Genomic DNA, 19,338 nt, shown 5'->3' on the forward strand with positions numbered 1-19,338 from the left:
AAAAAAAATAAGTTTTAAAAAAGTGTGATTAACTGAAGTTAGTTGGATTTAGATACGTGTTTTGTAAAAATTATTATTGAAGTTTATGTGCAGCAAAAAACATGTATAAAATATTTGGTAGTTGTTGTTGTTTTTTACTTGAAAATACATTAAAATAATATATTTTTATTTCTAAAAAATTATTTTTGATATTAGTGCATCAAAATGATCTAAAAACACCAAAAAATATTAATTTGAAGCAAAAAAAATAAAAAATTATTAATTTTTTTTAAAAGCGCTTTTGAAACATAAAAATAAATAATAATTTACAAAACTCAGTTAAAAAAATATGTAAAAATTGTTTCACAAAAACTATATTTCAAAATTAAATTTTTAATAGATCCCTCAATATAAAACATAGTTTTTATATTTATCAAATACCTGGCTATTTTTATTACATCACAAATATAAAAACAAGTGCTAAACGAAGCGTAAATGACCACGTCAAGCCTCATTATTGGGGAATTTATTGCTTCTATAATATTGCCGTCCGGCGGCCGTCATTTATGGCCCAAATTTTGGAATGCTGGCCGGGGTCGAATCTAAAGGCATTCTTCTAAAGCATGCACATTACCCTTTTATTATAGAAACTAAGTTATACATACATTTTAATTCCAGCTGGGGACGATTAAAGAGGTTTATTTATTTTTTAAAAAAACTTTTTAAATTCAAATTTAAGGAATAGCTAGCATTAAGAAAATTAATTTATTCTCTTAAATGTATCAAATCAACACAGAATAAATCTTTGTTTTGAAGAACCATGTTCCTCTATATTTATTGAGAATTTACAAGCTTTAAAATTAATTTCAAATTCTAACATAATTTTAGGAGTATATCCTAAAGGGATGTACCTCTTAGTTAAAGGATATCCTAAGCCTACATGTTCTTAAGATGAAAATAATTTTATTTTTATGATGTTTGGAAAATATTAATTTTTTTTAATTATGAGTATATGAGTCAGCTTAATATTGATTAATTTCTTGGGGTTCTAAAACTAACAACCAAATAAATTTTCAATAACCCTAAAATTTATGGTATTCAATCTAATAATCTTGAGAAAACAAATTTAGAATCTAACTAATTAAATTATACTTATTAATTAATTAATTAATTAATTAATTATATATATATATGCTATTTGACATTGATACCAAACCATTAATTTATGTTTTTTAAAATGAAAATAAAAGTTGTGTCATTTTAATCTTTATATATATTTATGTATAGAATCGTGCATGGTCTTGTACTCCTACAACTATGTTGGAGCTAGAAAAAGAAGGTTTCACGATTTAAATGGTGTGAAGCTCGCTCACAACTTCATACCTTGACAAGACAGAAAAGACCTGCAAGATTTTATGGGAAAAAGAAGAAGAAGAAACATGAAAGAAGGGTCCTCGAGAGTACTTACTTTCAAATTGTATTTTGTTAAAAAAATATATTTTTTATTTTTTAAAAAATTATTTTTGATATTAATATATTAAAAAAAATATGAAAATATAAAAAAATAATTCAAATTAAAAAAAAATAATTTTTTTAATTTTCTTTAAAGTATTTCTAAAACGTCTAAGAGTAAACTTAGATTGTAATGATGATAGAACGATGACGTATTTCTTGGGGAATTATTCCCTTTTCACGTCTTTTCCATTTATGTGGGCATTTGAGGCAACATGGCCACCGCCGTCTGCGTGATAGGGGGGCCATGCTCATTCTTTTCTTAGATAAAAATTAATGGTGATAATTAGTTAAATAAAGGAGACAAGTCTAAGCTCCCTTGCTAGCGCAATGCTTAGCTATGATTGATGTCATTTGGATTTTGTTAATCTTGATGCGATTTTCATGGTTAACTTATTAATGTAATGTTAATTATATTTTTATTTCTATTTTATTCTCATTTAATTTTTAATTTTTTTAAATTTAATTTTTAATTTTTAATTTTTTTTTCGATTCCACACTTTGTTAAAATTTCAACTATTAAATCTAATTCTTGTTCTTTAAATTTTCATCACAAATAATATCTAAAATGGAGTAACGGGAATTTCCGATGATTTTTTCTTTCAAGTATAATATTAATGACATATTTGTTTTAGTTGATTTTTGGCGAATATTTTTTTATGGTTTGCGTGTTATTTATTTTTATAATTTAAATCATATTATTAAACAATCTGATTTTATTAGATCTAGTGAGTTAATAATATAAGTACATGTTTTAAATACTTAAAATGTTTTGACCAACCAATGACGTAGCGCCGATAACCAACATGGTCACCACCGTGCATGTACCACTTGGCCGTCTTCGAACTAGAAAACCATAAGGTCCCTTTCTGATTTTCTTCAATAAAAAAATAATATGGGAGGAGAAGTCAAGGTTCCTCGGCAAGCGCAATGCTTAGGTATGGTAGATGTCATTTGGATATGGTTAAATCAAAAGAGGATGCTTGATTCTCCAATCAAAAAAAAGAAGAAGAAAAAGATAAAAAGGGATGATGCCGTCTTTTGAACCGGAAATTCCAGCCATAAAATCCTAAAATAGAGCTTTCTTAAAAAAAATAAAAAATAAAATATAAGACATAAGGAAGAATACAAATTTATTTTGGAATTTAATTATAATTGTTTTTTAAAGTATTTTTTATTTAGAAAATATATTAAAATAATTTTTTTTTTTTTTTAAAAATTATTTTTAAAATCAGCATTTTAAAATGAACTAAAAACACTAAAAACTATTAATTTAAAGTAAAAGAAAAAAAATAAAAATTTTTAGTTTTTTTAAAAATGTTTTTAAAACATAAAAATATACATTATTTTTTAAAAAAGAAAAAGGAAAAAAGAAAAAAGAAAACAGCTGGTAATGAGTCACCAACCATGATCCCTTTGCCCTCCTTTTTCCTCTCTTCTTTTTTTTTTGTTCACGCTAGGAGGAAGATTCCATAAGAAAATTATCGCAAACATCTACTCTATTATTATTATATTTTATCGTTACTATAATTCTTTTTTATCGTTTTCTCTTATAATATATACTAATAATACATTATTGTCTAATCCACGGAATAACAATAACCATTGATAAGATAAGGACGATGGAATCACCCATCTATCACTTTCAATACTAAAAACTAAACATCATAATCAAGAAGGAATTTTGAAACAAATCTATGATCCTAAAATACAAGATTTTGATAATTTTAATACGTCAAACATATAAACACGATAAAAATATAAAAAGAATACATATTTCCTTCCATAATTAATTAAATATTAAAGTATAATTGTCTGAAAATCTTTATATTGTCCAGAATAAAAAGTTTTCTAATTTATGCCAAATTTTAAAATTATTTTGTGCAGATAAAAGACAATAGATTTTTTATTAATATTTTTTTAGCTAAACTAGGAACTCTTTTATTCATAAACTAACTTCTACATCTCCATCCATCATGAATATGCTTTGCCCCACTATTATTGTTCAATAGGCTCTAAATATTATTTGTCAATTAATTTAAAATCTACATGACGTGTGGGTTATTTTAAAAATATTTTTCTAACATTCTTCGACCTGGCTCATATGACTTAGTTTGAAAAGTGACATTATCTTTATAGAGTTGAGAATATCTAGTGAATGAAAATACTCAAATTTAAATTAAGAATACAATATATGAATCATAGCGGTCATATTTTATAATTAAGTATCTTCTTCTATGTATTACAATGTAATGCATCTTGATAATAAGCACTTAATAAACAAATAAATTTTGTGAATGAACTTCCAATAAGTCATTTAGGTCCAACATTATATATATCTCAATAGATATTGAAAATAATACTTTATATGCATAAAACATCACTTTAGTCTCTAAGAATAACATAAAAAAAATGTATAGACAATCAACTAAAAGAAAATAAAGTTAAACATCAAATGAGTTAGCTAGACCCATATTATCCACTTGATCTTTATATTGTTTTGCCTGTAATGCTTTAGTTATAGAATCTACGATCATTAGCTTAGTGCTAATATGCTCAATGAACACTTCATGTTCTTTCACTTTCTATTTTACAGTGAAATACTTTATGTTGATATGCTTGTTTTGGCTTCCAATCTTATTATTCTTAGAGAAGAAAACCGCAACGAGTTATCATGATATATCTTTATTGGTCTTGATATGGAATTGATAATTTTAAGATCAAAAATAAAATTTCTTAACCAGGTTGTATGTGTCATTGCTTTATCATTACATTGCTTTATAGCATGTAATGATAAAGCAACAATAATTTGCTTAGTATTTCTTCAAGATACAACTCTTCCATCAAGAAGAAAATTGTACTCTGCAGTAGACTTTCTTGTGTCCATGCAATCAACAAAATTCATGTTTGAAAAATCAATTACCTCAAGGTGATTAATATATCTCTAAGTCAACCTATAATCCTTAGTTTCTTGTAGGTATCTAATCATTTTTTTAGCAGCTACCTAATGGTCCATTATTGGATTACTTTGAAACCTTTCCAACATTTCTACTGCAAATACCAAGTCAAGTTTTGTACAATTTTATATATACATAAAACTTCTAACTAAAAAAGTATAGAGAATGTTACTCTTTTGTTATTTTTCCAATGTGTTTTGTAGGCATTGATTTTGATTGATTTTTTCTTCTTTAACAATGGGTGCTATTGAAGGTGTACAATTTCACATATTGAATCTTTCCAGAACTTTTTCAATATAGGTCTTTTAAGACAATTCTAATGTCCTTTAGAGCGCTTCTAGTTTCCTAAATAAATGCCTCATTCATTTCTCTTCTATATGTAAGGTCAAATCCAAATTCACATATTCCAATGCAAAGTGGATATTTTCCTTTCAATTAACAAAATTATCACCTCAAACATAGGAATACTGGACTTATCAATAAAAGCAATAGGAAAAGCTGCAATAACCAAGAAAATATTTTAATGCTATGAAACAAATATTTTATCTAAATTAACCATTGTCAATTTAGTAGTAAGTTCTAACCTTGATATAGGCATAAATTGCATCATACATAGAGCTTACTAATTCTTTAATAATAAGACTAATAAATTAAAATACCAGGAATAAAATTTATTCACATTTAAAGGTTTAAAATAAAATTCCTTAATGTTGATTTATTATCTTATTCCAATTAAACTATAAGAATAATAACCTCCCGCGAGGACCAAGTCATTATTTTTTTAATTAAAAACAAATAAAAAAATAAGAAGAAAAGCGAGGAGAGGAAGGGAAATGAAATTGTTGGTCATCGATCCCAATTATGAACAGAAGAGAGGGGGGGCCAACGGAGGAAAAATTATTTTTATACTTCTCACTTCAAATCTCCATTATTATAACTTGACTTGTTAAAGGCTATTGACTTTATAAATGGGTCTTTAATGCTTTTTAAATTTGAATCTAGCATGAATACTTGTACATTTGGTCAACTTAAAGATCGTGAGACAAAGATTATATATATATATATATATATATATATATATATATATATATATATATATATATATATATATATATATATATATATTACGACAGCATGAAATGGCTGCTGCTGTCATGATTTTATGATGACAACGACATCCAAATTCCAATGCAGTAATCTTTAATCCAGCAGGTAACAATTTGATCGAAGAACAAATATGCAAGCAGTTAATTTCAACTATTTTCCATTCAAAATATTGTCCTGATTCCAACTATATGTGCTAAAAAAATCCTGAGAGATTAAGAAATAAGTGTATTTAGAAAATATTTAGAATTTCTTTGTTTTAAATTCACAAATAACCATTAATCCTGGTCTATATTTATTCTCAACATTATCGATAGACAATACCGATTTTATTTTTAACATTTTATTTTGAAAGATTATGATTTTTCTAGATTATTTGTATTTCTTAATAAATATCAATTAATTCTAAAAAAAAATTATATATAATAGAAAGATATCATATAAAAAACAGTATTTAATTGCAAATTTTTTATTATAGTTGGTAAAATATAATAAATATTATTTAGACAAAAATAAAAAAAAAAAAAATTTGCACGAGGCATTAAAATTATGAAACTATTTCTGTAGAGAATGTTTTTTAGCTCTAAAAATAACAGAAAGTTAAAAATATAAGTCACAAAAAATACTCTCCAAATATTCGATCATGTGTGTTTGTTATTTTTAGTGTAAAATATTTTTTAAAAGTTTTTTTTATTTAAAAATATATTAAGATAATTTAATTTAATTTATTTTTTATATTAGAATTTAATTTATTTTTATATTAGCATATCAAAACCATAAAAAAATAAATTTAATATATTTCAAGTAAAACACACTAATAAACAAAAGTTATTACACTCACAAACCCAAAAGAAAACCCTCTAGATTTAATAAAAAACTAAAACAACATTTTTATGTCTAAAACACCCTTTGTTTGTATAAAACAAATGCCACTGCCGGGTTATATTTACTATCATTGAAAGCAAAAATTTATAAACTAGTATTTACGGGATTTTTAGTATTTTCACACTTGTTTTATCATTATTATTATTGTGTTAGCTAAATTTTTTTTTAGTATTTTAATAAATATAAACTATTATTAAAAAGAACAAAGAGATGCTAGTGGTTTTTTTTTTTGTCCTCCAACTTTTCTCTTTTCTCCCCTTAAAAAATCATGCTAGCCATGTAAAATTTCAATGTTGTCATTTGATTAATTAAGATATCAAATTTGGTTTTTATTATTTTAATTTTTAATTTTAACTTTTTTTTCTTTTTGTAAAATTTTATTTATTTTTAATTTCATCCCAATTTATCATATGTTATTTTTTTCCAATTTAGTCTTTATTTATCTAATTGTTTTTTTAATCATTTTGTTAAAGTGGTTTTTCTTTTCAATTTTACCATTCAGTCATAAATTTTTTTTAATTTTTTATTTCAATTTTTGATTTTCATTCATTTGATTGTTGTTTTTAGTTTTTTTGTAAAATTGAATTTTCTTTTTAATTTCCCCCTTCAATCAAAATTAAAATTTTTTTATGTCAATTTTGATCCCTATTCTTTCAATTGTTATTTTTTTTTATCTTTTTTTAATAATTGAAGTTCTTTTTTTTTTTTTTAATTTCAGCCTTCAACATTTGATTAGTTAGGAATTGAGTTTTATAATTTTTTTTAAATAAGATGTTTCTGATCTAATGACTTGGACTACAAGTTCAAAAAATTAACGCGAATCATTTTCTTCATTTTCTTTTATATCTACTTATTCTGATTTCATTTATTACCTATCTTTTTTTATTATATAATTAAAATAAAATCAATTTATTTAATTTAGTCAAATCTATTACTCAATTCATAATTTTTTTTTCATACTTTTAAACAAGTTGGCAACACCTAAATATATTTTTTTACATAAAAAAAAATAAATTTAAACTCATTGCATAGCGGGGTCCACAGCTAGTTAGTTAACTAAAAATGACCTTTATTTTTTAGGGTTATAGTATAAAGTTGCGTTGGAAAAAGAAATGGAAAAGCGAAGTGCTTTTTATTTATTTATTTAATTTATTTATTTTGTAAGAAAAAAGAAGGAAATTCTGTAAAGCAGCCTATGTGCAAATCGCAAGAACATCACGATGACAAGAGCTTGACATCATCATCATATTTGGTCTAAGGAGAGAGTAGAAGAAGGATATCCCCACGCCTCCAAAGTCCAACCTACTTCGGGTCACAGATACAGCACGAGCACGTGTTTGAATATTATCTTTAGTCCCTGTATTTTACCAGAATCAAAACTCGGTCCTTCACCTTTGAAAACCTACATCTTAACTCCTCGACTCTTGCTGACCCTAGTTGCATTAAAACAATTTTCGGATTTTTTCTTGGTTAAGTTCCTAACAGAATACCAAGGAGCAGAGGAAAACGGAGATGCTTTAACAAGATAAAGAGCAGGCCATCAAGAGTTAAGGGACTAGATTATAATTTTTCAGAATTGAAGACTAAATTGTAATCATGTTCAAAACCCAAGGAAGAAAGAATAATCTATTTGTGGCGTGTCTGAAAGCAAACAAAGCCGCTTGCTCCTGCTATATATATGGATGCAGAGCAGGTTCTAATTTCTAAAGAAGCTTACAAATAAATCCAAAGACACGAACAAGAAAATACAAACTGATTTTCTTTTAGTGTTTCTTTTTGTTTTTTCGACTGCTTGTAGTAAATGCGAGCTTCTTTTTATCGAAATTTTCTGAAGAGATTATATCCACCAACTACTACCAAGGCTAGCAACAGTATACACCGTATCAGAAATATCATGTCTGAATCAGATCAATCCATTGGTTTCGACACACCCAGATTGGTGACCAAGAAGATCCTGGCCAAGCTCCAACATGAAGGTGATGGTGCTGTTGTTAGAAGAGGCATTGGAAGGTACTTCCTTCTTCTTCTTGGGTTTTTTTTTTAATATCAATCTTAAAATATTGCATGGCTTCCTGTTCTTGATATATTCCAGTTTTGGTTTGCTAGTTTCTTGATGCATTTCTTGGTTCTCTTTGTTTTGGGAAATTGATTTTCAGGAGTGAACAGAAGTTACTGGATCCTTTTCTCATGCTGGATGAATTTTCAGGTTAGTTTTATGTCAATGTCTAACCGGTTTAAGAAATTTTGTATGGTATTGAAATTATAAGGTGTTTGGTTGCTGTTGTTGCAGTGTCTCCTCCTGCTGGATTTCCTGATCATCCGCACAGAGGTTCTTGAATTATTCCATCACTTTTAATGTTTTCTTTTTCTGGGTTTTTTTATACCTCTAGTGATTTTTTCTTGATGTGAATTGCAGGTTTTGAGACTGTTACATACATGCTGCAGGTAAAATTGTTTTCGGTTAAAAAACCAGATTGTTGGAAGACTGGATATTTAAGGAACTGATGTTTGGTTTTTGTGGATATCAGGGAAGCATCACTCATCAGGACTTTGCAGGGCACAAGGGTACAATCCATACCGGGGATGTGCAGGTGAAGGATTTCAGATGGGGCAATGAATCAGTGCATTTCATACCGTTATAAATTCTAGGTTTTCTTCTTCTTTGTTTCATTTGATTCTTAACTTCTTCTTTTTCCCTTCACTTTGCAGTGGATGACAGCAGGAAGAGGCATCATCCACTCAGAAATGCCTGCCGGAGAAGGTGCTCAAACGGGCCTGCAGCTGTGGATAAATCTATCTTCCCAAGACAAAATGTTAGAAATCTCTAAATTACTCTCTTTTCTTTTCCTTGGTTTTTAAGGTTTTCCATATATTTCTAATGTTCATCTTGAAAAACAACAGTGTTCAGAATTTTTCTTCTATATTCACCATGCAGAGGATGCTAATAATCCGAAACCTATTTGACAGGATTGAACCTAGGTATCAAGAACTTTTAAGTGATGACATAAAAAGAGCAGAGAAAGACGGGGCTGAAGTGAGAATTATAGCAGGGGAATCGATGGGAGTGCGATCTCCAGTTTATACAAGAACACCAACAATGTATTTGGATTTCTCTCTGAAACCCAGAGCTCAAGTGCATCAAAACATCCCAGAATCATGGAATGGATTTGTGTATGTTATTGAAGGTGAAGGGGTCTTCGGCAAGCCAAGTTCTTCACCCTCAACTGCTCATCATGTCCTGGTTTTAGGTCCTGGAGATGGTTTGAGCGTGTGGAACAGATCATCTAAGCCATTGCGATTTGTTCTGATTGCCGGACAGCCAATTAACGAGCCCGTGGTTCAGTATGGGCCTTTTGTGATGAACACAGAGGCAGAAATTGATCAAACCATTGAGGACTACCACTACAGCAAAAATGGGTTTGAAATGGCGAAGTTTTGGAGATCCCAATGATCAGTGGGTTCTGCAAACCATGGAAGCACATTGCTACTGTTTAAAGAAGAAGAAGTTGGAATAAATGAAGGATACATCATCTTTATCTGTCTCGATCTTTCAGTATCTCCATTTACTCGCAGCAATCATACATGGAAGCTGAAAACGATGCTCTCTTTTCTCATTGGGAGCAAAAAAGAAAAAAGAAAAAAAAGCTTCTAGCAGAATGGAAGGTGCAGCTGAAGAAGCAAAGATTGCTATCACTGAAGTCGTGATGGGTTAGCTTATCTTAGTTGATCTCTTTATTATTAATCTTTTTTCAAATTTGATTTTTCCCTGTTAATTACATTTTATAGTGGTATGTTGATCTGTTGAGTATTTTTTTTCTCTTTCCACATTAGTTCATGACTAGATGTGGACCCACGCTACATTGCGGGACATCATTGATTTTTTTTTTCTATAAAAAATCACAGATATGTGTTGTAAGCATGTTTTAAATAAATAAAAAATTAAATAAGTTGATTTTATTTTAATTAGATGAAAAAATAAATAATATTAATAAATAAATAAATTTTTTAAAAAAGCGACCACAACAACATGAGATTTTGTATTTTCAAGAGCAAAGAAATGATATTCAAATTTTAGCCGCTTAAATATGAAAGGAAAAAATTAGATAAAAAGAGATAAAAAAACAAAATTAGTGTGAGTTATACCGACTTAGCATAATAGACATGTAACTTGGATAATAAAAAGCGAGTCAACCTGAGTTAATCTATCAAACTCATGTTTTAGATCATGAGAATGAGGTAACCTGATAGAAAAGAAATTAAAAAAAATTACAAAATGATATTTTTTTAAAAAAAATTGAATGATGAAATTAGAAAAAAAAATAAGCAAAAAAAAAATGTTACATGAAAAAACCATGAAGCCTAATCTCTAAAATATTAAACATTAAAGGATGAAATCGAAAAAGAAAAGCAATCACATAAAATGATAAAAAAATGAAAATAAAAAGAATGAGGATAAAAATAAAAATAAAAATAAAATAAAATCAAGGATAACTATGAATTTTTTATTGGAGGGTGAAATTAAAAAGAAAAATAACTTTAACAAAAAGACAAAAACAAATCAAAAGAATAGGGATTGAATTGGAAAACATAATATACCATAATTTTGGATTAAAATAAGAAATTAAAAACCAAGAAAACATTTACAAAAAAACCAAGAAAAAAAATTAAGAACCAAAAGAATAAGGAACAAATTGAAAAATATAATATATGACATTGGGATTGAATGATAAAATTGAAAATAAATAAAACTTTTACAAAGGACCAAGAACAAAAATTAGAAATCAAATGAATAAGGTTTGAAGTTGAAATACCAACAATAAAAAGAACTAAACTATAATTTTCAGAGAAGAAGAGAAGAAAAAAAGCTTCATCAGTTATAAACTAATCTTTCATCACCGACATGTGCCATACCAACAGAAAGAGGATCCGGAAGCTCTTTCAATGACAAGACAAAAGGCTCTCCTAAAATGAGTGGGCATCGCACATGCCTGCAGTTTTTTACAATTAGATAATAATTAATTATTCTCAAAACACAAAAATTCTCTCGATGAATCTGGTATTGACAAAAAAAGAAAAGGAGTGAAAGGACCAAAAGACCCCTGGATGCATTGTTTATCTTTTTTTATTTAAAAAATAAACTTGTCATTTTACTATATTTTTAAAAATAAAAAGATATAAATATCCATGTGTTCCTGTTTTAAAAATGAGGACTTGTAAAGTAATTAGGTAATTTTACTTTTTTAAAAAATTAAAAAGACATTTATACCTCTGATCAACTCTTTAATAACTAACTAGTCATGTCAAAATACAAAATAACCCCAACACAAAAAGCATTTTATTTTGTTTGAAAAAAAAAATTACACTATAGCAATGAATAATAAAATGTATCCGAGCCCACAATAAATTTGTTATTATTTTTTTTTTTTTTGGGTGTTGTGACTTGTGATAGCAGTTGTGCTAGGATTGAGTTTTTCTTGTGCTTTAATATCCCAATAATTTATTACCTATTCTTCATAGAGGAGCCTCCTATCTGCAAGCTAGTTGCCTATACTCACTTTATAAATAGTATTTTTGGAATTGTAATAAAAATATATCAAATTTATTGTTTATATCAACACATTAAAATAATTTAAAATTATTTAAAAAATATTTTTTAAAAAATACAGTTAAACCACAAAACAAACACTATATAAGCAGCAAACACACTAGCACAAGAACCAATACAGAAAGCTAATTTAGCAAAGCTTGATGTGGTAATGTGTGAGACCTAGGGTTTGGTTGGCTAGCTAGGCCAACAATATGTTAATTACATGGTCACGTTATGGCTGTGATATTTGGTTGCCAGGCAACCAAAGAAGTTCACAATTGTCTTGAGAGCAACTTGCAATGCTGCTTATTGCTTTCTCAAGTCACTGACAAGCAGAAACCAAAGTTCATTTTTCTCAGCTCCCGAGCGTCGTCATCTTACATCGGAGCAGAGTCTGCCATGATAGAGCTATGAACAAGGAAAGGTTGGGCACAGATTATTTATGATCACTTGGAAGGGAACAACAGTTGCAAGACCTTCACCACCCAAAAAAGGTTGCTTAATTTAAACTAACTGGCTGGCTGTCCATCTGAGCCAGGGTCCACCTCCTTCCACAGACCAACTACAAGTAATCCATAATTTAATGGGACTTTAGGAAGAAAAGAAAGAATCGAAAAGCAAATGGATCAGGATGCATCCCTGCTGCTCCTCTTATGAGAAAGGATGCAGTTGCTGGTAAATAGAAGGAAAAGATTTCAAGAGCTACAAAGGATTATGACTGTTCGCTTTCTTTTGTGCAATTACATGACTACTATCTAGAGCACAAAGAGCTTGACCCCTTTCTTTTATCTTGAATTAAACAATTTCATTTCTATAAATATCAAGTTATTTGGCAATTAATAAAGCCCTGATGTCATAACAATTAAATAAAACAAACCAACCATCTGAATTGAATCAAAGCAACCATGTAAAATCCCGTAACTTGTACACTTGTTGGAGACGAGAAGAACTGAGATCACCTGGAGCAGCAGGAAAAGTAGCTCTGAGCTTGCTTGGAATCATTCCCATTATTAACAAGGGTTACCCTATCCAGAGACAATTCAGCTTTGTACGTATCAGAATTCAAGACCTTCCTGCTCACATTGTTGTATATCTCTCGAATAACAATCTCAAAAGCCTTTTTAACATTTGTTGAGTCGAGGGCAGATGTTTCCATGAAGAATAAGCCTTCTGCTTCTGCGAGGCATTTGGCTTCCTCCACACTAACATCCCTGATATTCTCCAAATCACATTTGTTTCCAACCAGCATCCATGCTACAGTTGTATCTGAATGGGCTGCAGAATTGTTTCAGTTAAGTTCAAAAGGTGATTTTAAACCAAAAGGCATTTGTGAAAATCTAGGGCCACGATCAGGAGGCAAGTGATTCCTTGGAAGCAAATAGATATGCAAGATATACATGCAAAGGATAAGGAATACTGCTGAATCTTGAGACATTTAGAAACCATTAACAATCAAACATATTAACTCTGTCATTTCTAACCAATCCCAGACCAAGCTAAAAACATCATTTATTGCCATGCACAGAGAACAATTGATAATAACAGATTAGTTCTCAGATTATAACAGAGTGCTCAACATCAACAACGTTAGGGGAACTAAACAGTAATGGGACTGCTTAAAAAAAAAATGCAGTTATTGGAAAGGTGCATTGACCTTTTGAGAATTTCGGATGACTAATCGTTTCTCGCTCAATTATTCCCACCACTTAGAAGCTCAATGCTCAAAGCACTGCATGTTCATTCATTATTTCAAAAAACAAAAAGGGTATGATATGAACTCCAGCACACTTGGGGACATATGCTATTTCTATACGCCACTTAAATGCAATGTAGACTGCACAAGAGGAATGCTATTCATCCCAAAATATCCATCTAGAATGAGTTCCTTAACAATATCAACCACTTAATAGTTGGAGTTGTATGGGAGTCACTAGTTAGGTCCATCCAATTTACTATTAATTTATTCACGATACTCATTTGAGATGCATATTTGCGGAGGTTGTTTGGCATTGCATTTTAACCTGCGTTTGATTGTGTTTCAAAAGTGTGTTTGACATGAAAAAACATTAAATTGATGTTTTCTAAGTGCTTTCAAAAGATTTAATGTGCTGATGTCAAAAATTAAAAAATAATCTTTTAAAAAAATTATATTGATGCATTTTCAACAAAAATGACACATTGAACAAAGCATGTGATTTGCAAACACTGACATAATATTAATGGACAAAACAATGTATATATTTACAAGTGTGCCATTGTGAGTGTTTATGTCTATTCATGTGGTAGATTTCATGATGTGTACATTATCCAATACAAAGTTGTGAACATAACATCACTCATAGACATGATGATTTTGGTCATACTCATATGTAAGGACTGAAGGAAGAATCAGGCTTCTTGTAGAAAAAGGTATCGTGTTTAAATAGGGATGACAATTTAATCTGAATCTAATGAATACCAATCCGACCCGAATTGGTGGGTATTTTTTGGATAGTTACCTTACTTGATAGATAATGGGTAGGGTATGGATATTGTCAAACCCGGCCTGAAACCGGCCCAAACATAACCCAGAATACACACACACACACACACACACACACACACACTTCAAATATACATATTAACTATTTTGTTTTTTATTGTACAATAAATAATAGTAGATAATGGATATCCAAATGGATGCCTGAAACTTGATGAATAGTTTATGGATATTTAAATTTCTTACCCGATGAATAATGGGTGGGGTATAGATATCAAGAAATCTGACCCCAGGTACCCATTGCCATCCCTATGTTTGAACTTGAGTATTTACAAGTTCTTTTGCATGAAAAAAACTTGGTTTGCCCCCATCCCAGCCCTTTCTGTATTTGATTAGTCTTTTCCATCAGTTGAATAGTTTTCCAAAGAGACAGGGATTTACCTATTCCAACAGGATCCTAACTCTCATCACTAAATACTCTTTGAGCTGTCACTTGTCCAGTATAATCTTTTGATGCTTTCAGGTTTCTGCATATATTTATCAATTAAGTCATTTCAGATATGTTTGTTGGTTTATCCTAAAAAGATTGCCTGAACTTCCCTTTGCATAACAAATACATATGCTTTATGGTATGTTGAAGAAATGAACATTGTGGACAAGACAGTAAAATACAACTGCAAGAATGCAGCATTGACACCAACAATATTACTGATTAAACTACAAGCAAGGCCTCAGGAAGATAAACCCCCAATATAACCTAAAAAAAAATTAAGCAAGCCCAGTTAGGATTAAAGGCTGGGCTTGGTTGGCATGCACCCATGGCAACCTGGCCAGGTTAAAGCATACAAACTTAAGCAAATGATGATCATAGTAATTCGATTCCTAAGTAATATGAAATCAACTTCAACTTTCTCATCAAAATTACATAGAGCTAATCAATTCGTGAGGTAAGATTAACTGTGCAAAACGATTAAACACAGTAAGACCAATTTGGATGCAATCCCAGAATTTGGCATGGCATCACCAAAGAAGCTAATCATAGACATTTTATGATTGTAGTGCCAAATGTATATACCAAGATCAGCCAATTGCACTGCAATGCAAGATGCTAGTCATCATATGTGAAAATAGAAACAGATTCATAGTGCATAAAATCACCAATGAGGTCCCACGAAATTCTTTCACCAGCCCATATTTTTTGTTAAACCGAACCGAACTATTAATCACAGCAACCCAACATAGAAATCGTAATAAACTGCTTTTATATTTAAGTGTGTTAGTATATACTTTATACTCATTAACCCTGCCCTCCAAAAGGGGGAAAATTATAGTCATCATAATTTGAGATCTTGCACTTCCAAATCGCTAGTTAGCATAAGGAGTATATTTTCCAATTTTTAGCAACAAAATAGCAAACTTATAGCATTCAAGAAGTTCATGCCATGCCAATACCATCCATAAAGTAAGCAACTATGAAAAAAAAAAAAAAAAAAGCACAATATAAAGATATTGCAACAAGTTCTAAGCTAAAAAACAACCATCTTTAGTAACTTTTCTAAAGGAGATCAATTTATAGCTTTCTTCTAACTTAAGTCTCGTTGAAAAATCCATCATTCCAACTTCAGATCTAACTACAACTAGCCAAAAAACCAAACCTTTTACACCACTAAATACTTTTGACCCAACAAAAAATGGGCAGTCATCAACTTCACAAAAAAAAGAAAAAAAAAATACTTACTTTTAAGCTCATCAAGCCATCGACCAACACTATCAAAAGTAGTACGGCGACTGATATCATAAACAATGAGAGCACCGACAGCACCTCTATAGTAAGCGGAAGTAACAGCCCTAAACCTCTCTTGACCGGCAGTGTCCCAAATCTGAGCCTTAACTTCTTTTCCATCAATTTCCATGCTCTGGGTCTGAAACTCCACTCCTATTGTGGCTTTTGAATGCAAATTGAACTCATTTCTTGCATATCGAGAAAGTAGATTTGATTTTCCTACTGCAGAATCCCCAATTATCACGATCTTGAACAAGTACTCCTCTCCTCCTTCCTCGTCTGATGACATGTTTGCTTGCCGTTTCTGTGATAGCTGCGTGGGTTTTGAGGGAGGGAGGGAGGGAGGTGGAGATAGAGGCGTCTAAATGTGCGTTTTTAGTCTAAGCTAAAGCTGGCACAGACAGGCTGCGCATGTTGTGGACTCATCATATCATTTATTTATATTTTTTTAGGGACTTTTTTTTTTTCATGTTTCTTTGTAATAAATTAAATCAAATATTTAATGATATCATTTATCCAACTTTTTTAAAAAAATCAAATACTCCCATGTAAATTATTTTACCTTTCTCATATAAAAAAACGCAAGTTCAGATTTATTTGAGATGTTTAAAGAGAGTTTTTTCTCTATCAATGTTTAATTAGAGAAAAGCTACCTAATATACGACTTATTAAATTTTTTGAATTTAAACTTTTAGACCAGTATTTAAATTTTTTATTTTTTTTAAAATATATTAATTTGATTTTAGGATATTAAGATTATTTGAAAAATAAACTTAATTTGGTTTAAAGAGTATAATGATTCAAATTTCAAAAATATATATATTTAATTTATCACATAAGCTATCAAGTAACAATCTATTTTTTTTTATGAATTCAAATCTCAAGAAAACAAATTATTCACTAAATAAATATAAAAATATTAAGATTATTCAAGAAAAACCTTCATTTCAATTGATATATTAATTTTATAATACATTAATCTTGATAGATAAATAAAACAAAATCGTTTTCAAGATTTTCATTTACCATGCTTTTATTTTTTTTTTTCTTTATTAATATCACCAATTATTAATATTTAGGGGGGGGGGGCTTGGGAGGTGTGGTTGTGAGTCATTATTGGCCCATGATAGATACTGTTTGTTTCTCCTTCACATTTTTTGGCCGTGGGTTTTTAAATCCAAGCCTCAAAAACATTTCAATTTCATGTTCCGCGAAAATGCTATTTTTCCTGCACCCATAAATAATATAGATTATAATAGTTTTTTTTTTGCATTTTAATACTTTTTTCTTTGGTTATTGAATTTTTTATTTTTAATTTAGTTCTTATATTATATTATGTGTTTATTAGGATTTAGAATTAATATTTTATTTTAATTTATTTTTTATATTTACAAGAAAAAATAAAAAAATGTGAGGAAAACATTGTTCCTCACATCCATAAACATAAATAAGATTACAATAGTAATTCATAATATTTTGTGAATTTATTTATTTATTTACATTTTAATTTTTTTCATTTTTAATTTAGTCATAATATTATGTTATGTATTTATTGGAATTTAGATTTAATATTTTATTTTAATTTATATTTTATATGGTTATAGCAGCAAAAGTTATTTAGAAGAACCAAATGGTTGATATGAGTTTTTGAATAATGTATATATGACTTGTATTTTTCTTATACTGAAAAAAGTCATTTCAACAACTTATTTGTATTTTTATATATTTAATATTAATACCTTTTAAAAAAAACTATTGAAAAAATTTGAATCAAAATTTTTAAATAATTTATTTTAATATTTTGACTCTTTTGATAGCTAAGAAGGAATAACTTTTATTTGATAGAAAAATAATTTTGGCTCATCATTTGGTGCAATATTACAAAAGAAAACCTAAACAAATTTTTTTTAAAAATTTTTAGATCTTCTGTCTCTCTGGGAGATGCCCTTATAATTTTGTTAAAAAAATATCTCAGTATTTAATTAGTATTCTGGCATCACGGTGTAATTTATTTTGTTTAAAATAAAGTTAAATAAAAAATGATTTTTTTTAAAAAACTAAATTATTAAACTTTGTGGAGTCAATAACTTGATTTGTGAGTTTGGCGAAATAATCTTTGTTGTCCTAATTTATGGGTTTGAAAGGGTACTTTTTTTTTTCTTAAGTGAATTTGATTTTGTGATTATCTATTTTGTTTTATTATATAATTAAAAAAAATCATTTTATAAAATATTAGAAAGTCCATTGACATGTTTGTGGGTTTGGTGAGTTTAACTTTTTTTTTTTTCATTCATCCTTCGATATTGGACTAATTAAAAATTAAATTTCATAATTTATTTGATTTTTTTATGAGATTATTCTTGCCTAAAAAATAATCTCAATATTAGGTTTGTGCTCTATGTTTGTTATTATCTAGTTGAATAAACAATAGTTTAAAAAAAAAAAAAACAAGTTATTAATCCTAGTGAAGTTATGATTCAGTTCACGGGTTTGACATGTTGATCCAAGTTATCTTATTCACAGATTTGACAGTTTACTCAGAATCCGATATGTTTTTGTTTTTAGTTTTTATCCGTTATTTTTTAATTGATTTTTTTTATTTCATCTTTCTGGAATATAAGATTGGTTGGAAAATAAATTTCATGATTTACTTTTGTGTGTTTTAGGGTTATCATATTCTAAAATAAATATTTATTTTAGGGTTGATATTTAATTTTACGAGTATCTATTTTTTATATAATTAAATACAAATAATTTATAAAAATAATAAAGTTATTAAACCTAATAAAATCTAGTATCCGAATCACAAAATAACTAAGGTCAATTTAATAAGGTATAGTGTTTTTAACCGTCATTCATGTTAGATCAGCTCTCCCATGTGGTTTTATTGAAAACTTGAAATAAACAACGTCGAGACTAGAGGTTTTCAAATTGATCTACTTTTGTGAGGTTTAATGCTACTGTTAAAAAAATCCATGCACTCTTGATATTCTTTTTTAAGTTTTAAAAACAATAGTTTGCACGGGAGCATCAATCAATTCAATCAATTATT

General features: G+C 28.7%; 2 protein-coding genes across 2 annotated transcripts; one reads left to right on the forward strand and one right to left on the reverse strand.

Moving 5' to 3' along the window:
- Window positions 1-8,127: 8,127 nt before the first annotated feature.
- Window positions 8,128-10,245, forward strand: LOC118040551 (pirin-like protein). Its single transcript, XM_035047513.2, has 7 exons — window positions 8,128-8,447; window positions 8,594-8,643; window positions 8,728-8,766; window positions 8,854-8,882; window positions 8,966-9,028; window positions 9,147-9,250; window positions 9,405-10,245. The coding sequence occupies exons 1-7, from the start codon at window positions 8,239-8,241 to the stop codon at window positions 9,886-9,888; spliced, it is 978 nt and encodes a 325-aa protein (XP_034903404.1). The 5' UTR covers window positions 8,128-8,238; the 3' UTR covers window positions 9,889-10,245.
- A 2,391-nt stretch (window positions 10,246-12,636) lies between these two features.
- LOC118040542 (ras-related protein RABA5e) lies at window positions 12,637-16,697 on the reverse strand. Its single transcript, XM_035047511.2, has 2 exons — window positions 16,242-16,697; window positions 12,637-13,299 (listed from the first exon to the last, which is right to left on the reverse strand). Exons 1-2 carry the CDS (start codon window positions 16,573-16,575, stop codon window positions 12,980-12,982), a joined length of 654 nt encoding a protein of 217 aa, XP_034903402.1. The 5' UTR covers window positions 16,576-16,697; the 3' UTR covers window positions 12,637-12,979.
- Window positions 16,698-19,338: the final 2,641 nt, after the last annotated feature.

Source organism: Populus alba, chromosome 14, assembly GCF_005239225.2.
Source record: "Populus alba chromosome 14, ASM523922v2, whole genome shotgun sequence".
NCBI classification, from domain to species: Eukaryota; Viridiplantae; Streptophyta; class Magnoliopsida; order Malpighiales; family Salicaceae; genus Populus; species Populus alba.

Excerpts from the sequence above, each read along its gene's own strand:
- LOC118040551 (XM_035047513.2), top strand. The coding sequence starts at position 8,239 with ATGCGAGCTTCTTTTTATCGAAATTTTCTGAAGAGATTATATCCACCA. Across the intron at positions 9,029-9,146 it reads TCCATACCGGGGATGTGCAG|TGGATGACAGCAGGAAGAGG; the intron begins GTGAAGGATTTC and ends TTCACTTTGCAG. Across the intron at positions 9,251-9,404 it reads CTATCTTCCCAAGACAAAAT|GATTGAACCTAGGTATCAAG; the intron begins GTTAGAAATCTC and ends CCTATTTGACAG.
- LOC118040542 (XM_035047511.2), bottom strand. The coding sequence starts at position 16,575 with ATGTCATCAGACGAGGAAGGAGGAGAGGAGTACTTGTTCAAGATCGTG. Across the intron at positions 13,300-16,241 it reads ATGGCTTGATGAGCTTAAAA|CCCATTCAGATACAACTGTA; the intron begins GTAAGTATTTTT and ends ACAATTCTGCAG.